General features: G+C 31.9%; 1 protein-coding gene across 1 annotated transcript; it reads right to left on the bottom strand.

Moving 5' to 3' along the window:
- Window positions 1–875: 875 nt before the first annotated feature.
- Window positions 876–3205, bottom strand: LOC111028068. Its single transcript, XM_022306597.1, has 3 exons — window positions 3124–3205; window positions 2606–2800; window positions 876–1174 (listed from the first exon to the last, which is right to left on the bottom strand). Exons 1-3 carry the CDS (start codon window positions 3203–3205, stop codon window positions 876–878), a joined length of 576 nt encoding a protein of 191 aa, XP_022162289.1.
- Between the last annotated feature and the right edge of the window lie 1889 nt (window positions 3206–5094).

Consider the following 5094-nt stretch of genomic DNA (forward strand, 5'->3'; position numbering starts at 1 on the left):
CATCATAATTCATAATATAATACTAATGCTTAAGAAAAACTAGCTGCGTAAAAAACACTATAACGTCACCTATATAGTATGTGAACCTACATTGTATGACGAAATGCCCGAAACCTATGGCGTTTGAACAACAATCCACTTTTGTACGATACAGTTTACCATTAACAATGTAATTGAAAGGTCGAATCGAATTGCTTGTATAATATAATAATTATTTGTAGGATATTAACTCTGATGTGTAATATATTATATTAAAAATTTGAATGGCCAGGCTATGTATTTGGCTATTTGCATTTTGTGGCAGTAAATATCGAAGGTTTTAAAATTATTATTGATTAATTGATTATTACTATTGACGGACAAGGGATCGATGGCCAAACAAGATTATATTTTATTAATATTAGTTTATCTGTAATCGTAATTTGTTCATGATTTCATCAAATTCTATAAGATTTTGTGAACTAGCGTGGTGTGTGCAATACAAATTATGATATCATAGATAGCGGTATTGTGCGAACGGAATTTTCTTGTCAGTAAAAAATTATTGATCTGTTGACTCGGTTTTTGGAGGGACTGTAAATGGTCAATGATTTCGGTCTGTTTTTATTTCCGGTCCGTTTGTGTCAAGAGTAGGTCAGTGGCGAATGGGTAGAAACCCATTTAGGTGACGTTACGCGTAATAATAGTATATTGTATATGTGTTCAAAGTATACCAGGCATACTTGTGTATAGGTTATATGTAAAGTGTAATTAATAGTATAAGATTATAAGAATCATGATATTAAAAATATTAACATAAGAAAAAAAAGCACCAGTTACTGTTTGTTACACGAAATAACAATGCTGCTGGTGCGAATACCAAATGGCATAAGCTACTAATAGTAGTTTTTGCCATCCTTACTAAAATGACTAGGAAGAAAGAAAATGTAACTGAATGCATCAGGTGGATACTGTGGGTCATGGATGTTTTTAACGACTCCGACTTCAACGATCCCATCTCTTCCATCATGCGGCCCTCCAAATGATTTCAAGTGTCTGTCTGGTATCTTGGGACAGCAATTTAAGTTGTCATTACCGCATGTCTTGTAATTGGGAGGTTTATGATTATACATCTTGCATATTTCATTAAACATGCAAATGCCTGGTGCACCTGTAGTCATGATACACGGGTCAGCTGTAAAAAAATAAATTCCGAAATTTCACCAATATTGTTATAGTGAATAAACTTTTGTAGACTAGTTGGATAGATTCATAACCTGGTATTGAAATACATTAACTGTCGCAATGCGTTTGCACCCTAAAGGGGGGTGGGCTACCCCCCCCCAAGTAATTTTTAAACATAAAAGTAATATTTTATTATTATTTATTTACTAAAGGGATATTATAAAATCTACGTAGCAGCTGGTTATGTATTCTCATGAATTCAGAATTGACTTTTGAATGAGCTTTTGTGTTTATAGTTTTGTGGTAAATACAGTGTATATGTTACCGGCAATATGGAGAATCGGGTATTTTATAAAATACCTAGGAATTATATAAAATGACAAAAATCACTCGGAAATATATATAATATACAAGCTTTGCCTAGGTATTATGTATAATGCCCAAGGTGGAGTCGGAAATATGATAAAAATAAACAAAATTGGGTATCGCCTAATACCAGCGACTTTACTTACAAGTTATAGTTTACCGTGAATGGACGCACCGTGTCCGTGTGTGCACGATTTGGTGCAATGAAGATTGATATTCTGAAGCAGTGATACGCCGGAAGTCAGTTCACTGTATCTCAAAAATAGCTACTACAAATTTACAATGTTCCAACAGGTACAAAAGTGGCTTTAAGAACAGTCGCAAAGGAACAGTCGACAGGAACTAGCCAATGATTTTTAAAATGTGTATTGTATGATCAAGTATCAAAATATAAAGTGCATATGCCTTAAAAATAATGTTTTTTTGCTCTTCAAAATGCCATTTTTCTACAACATGTAGTAAAAAGTATATAGTAGTAAGTAAAATGTATAAATAATAGTACTTAATATAACAATAATATTAATAATATAGCAATACTTATGTATAAAAATATAATAGTAGATAAAAATTAGATTTTGTAATATGAGTAATAATATATTATAATTATAAGAATCTTAATATAATATTATAACATACTATGATAAATTGTTTTTTTACTTTGCCTAAAAAAAATTGTTATTTTACATAACGCCTAGGTATATCATAAAATACCTAGGTTATATATAAAATCATATGTTTTATTTACATTACCTAAAATGGGTCGGCAGTATACATAATGCCTAGGCATTTTTCAAAATACCTGAATTATTCATATTGCCGGTGACATATACACCTGTTACTTAAATACATTTTTACTTATTCATTTAAATAAATCATTTATTTGTTTAATCCCAAAATTGATTATGAGGGGGGGGGTTAATTGAAATGTTATTTGGCTAATGCCCCCCTCTCCCAGTATTAACACCACGAGTCAGCCTATACAGCGTTTCGAATTTTTGATTATTTATTTTACCTGATTTAGAAATCATCTGTTTTTTTAAGTGATCCTAATATACAAAATGTTCACGTAACTTACCGCATAATTCTTCGCACGTTTCTCTTGTGTATGGCAGATGATAGTTTTCGGGGCAAATGTGCCATCCATTCTTCGTGAACAAAGGTCGGCACGCTCTCATCTCTGTGTCGTAGTACCATCCGGTAAATTTCCAGCCCGGTATATAAGTCTCTGAAGTATCACAATTCTTTAAAACTGGTCGGCGACATCTGTGATCTTAAAAAAAAATCAAAATTAATTATTTATTTGTTTGCAATACCTCTAAGATGATCAACGATCTAAACCAGTAAAATTAATTTAAAATGTTGTGATCGCCAAAAATGTATTCGTTGTTGAAAAATAAGGGTATTTCTTCTGAAATTAAACCTTTTTAACAGAATAAAACTCAAGTATATACTTAATAATACTAATTTTATCAATAAACAATGATCACATAAATCGTCATTCAATACCTGTGAATGAAAGTTAGAAGGTTAAAAGTTAGAAACATTTTCGAAAAATTATACAATTAATGATTATACGAATAATATATTACATACCTTTATTGCTTTGAACTGAGCCGATTAGCAGTAAGATGATTATCATTAGACCTAACCGGATGTAAGATTTGGTGATGATCATCGTTTTATCTTTTCTCTGCTGCAGTACAGAATTTAGTACGCTGGTAGGTATAGGTAAAGACTAGCGGCCGAAATATTTCTAGAGATGTACTGTAACAATTCGAACTGAGTGTCACAATTTTACAACGGCCAAAAGTGGGGGGTTAGTAGTTTAGCGCATGCGCGTATATGTGCTTGTGTGTAGGGCCTGCGCCGCGCGATGGCCTAACAATTCCGTTGGTAGGATCAGGTAGTTTTAGTGAAATTATATCGGTTACTGACCAATTTTTACCTGTGGACAATCTGGACCTTCACTTTAACTTCTCCTTAATATGCAATTAGTACGAATTAACATGACTTAACTCAAAATTCGCTCTTCCATTCTCTTCCTTCAAAACTTTTTTAAGTACTAATACGGCGAGGATGAAAACATATTTGAATTAGGAAAACGATTATGGTAGGGAGAGTGAATTGAAGATTTGGTAATGCAAATACTTGATAATTATGCCCTAAATAATGTTGCCGGATAAATGTTAGAATTCCAAATATCTCGCTCCTGGTATGTTGGGGACATGTATGGATTAAGAAAACGATTTTTGCTAGCCAACAGTTAAGGTTTTGGGACAAAATTGTGCAAATACATGTTAATTCCAAAACAAGCATCGGAGTTGGATACATTAATATATACAAATATTTTTGTGATACGGTTGAGGAAGTTGAGACATATGTCCCAATTACTTAACTTATTAAGCCTTGACTTACGCTTTGTTTAGATACATGAAAATTGTGAAATGTATCGTATAAATTCTTGCTAATTACGTACTTGGCAATTGCATTAAAAAATTGAATTTTTCTTCGAGGTACCATGATAAAAATACGAGTAATGTTAGGTAATGTGGTAATTTAAGTAAAAATATTTAAAGTAACGATCTCGAGTAACGTAATTTTATTACTTCTTGAAAGTAATTTACACAATACTAGTCGATATATACCCTTATAATCGTTTTTGTTCACACAATGATAATGATATTATTTTGAAACGTCGTTTATGCCACAGCGGGAAACCCATAGGAAGTCGTGTCCGAAGATGTACTTTGTACCTACATACAACATTTAATAATGGCCCCATCTATCTGATGCTGACTATATATTGTGTGTGATTGTAGAATGGACACACAACAATATCTATTGACTATATTTTATTTTAGACCTTTTTAAAAGGAAACCACCGTCATCGAGGGATCAACTAATACTTGATTGGCGTCACGAAGTCGCCTCACACATCTATACGTGGTCAAACAATGGTAAGATATAGAATGTGATGTGTACCTATTTCTAAGATTTTTCTGTTGAATATAGAGAGAAAAATATATTTACCATCTATACATAGTTTCGTGTTCAATATGAAAATAAATTACAAAAACCGAAAGGGCGAAACGTAGTCGAATGAAGAAAAAATTCCCAAAGTATTGCTGTAAATCGCCGATAGCCATATCATTATTTTTGGCTATAAGCATAATAATACACTTAACATAAGGTTATTATTATGAAACTCTATGATTTGAGATGGCTTATCAGTTATAAAATATTCAAATAAACACTAAACACTATATATGTTTAGTTCTTTCCATTTTCTTCGCCACACGTGTAATACACATTTTAGTTAAATAGTACCTATAGGTATTTAATACATTTGCTAATCATACTCCTCTTTTTTTGGTAATAATGCGGTTACTCAAAATCGGATTTCTTTGATTTTTAAGTATAATATACCAAAAGACCATATTTTTATACTCATGAGATTTTTTGTAGCATATCATTTCCTTGTACATTCCAAACCGTTCTGTGACGATTCTAACAAACTTCCGTTTTTTAAAAAAGAACATCCCTTTTTTTTCTTTGAATAAAATA

This window comes from Myzus persicae, unplaced genomic scaffold (assembly GCF_001856785.1).
Source record: "Myzus persicae strain clone G006 unplaced genomic scaffold, MPER_G0061.0, whole genome shotgun sequence".
In the NCBI taxonomy this organism is placed as follows: Eukaryota; Metazoa; Arthropoda; class Insecta; order Hemiptera; family Aphididae; genus Myzus; species Myzus persicae.

What these genes read in the sequence shown, in the direction of transcription:
- LOC111028068 (XM_022306597.1), bottom strand. Translation starts at nt 3,205, where the DNA reads ATGATCATCACCAAATCTTACATCCGGTTAGGTCTAATGATAATCATC. An exon ending in CTCAGTTCAAAGCAATAAAG is followed by an intron (nt 2,801 to 3,123) that starts GTATGTAATATA and finishes TTTTTTTTTAAG; the next exon opens with ATCACAGATGTCGCCGACCA. An exon ending in AACGTGCGAAGAATTATGCG is followed by an intron (nt 1,175 to 2,605) that starts GTAAGTTACGTG and finishes ATTTTTTTACAG; the next exon opens with CTGACCCGTGTATCATGACT.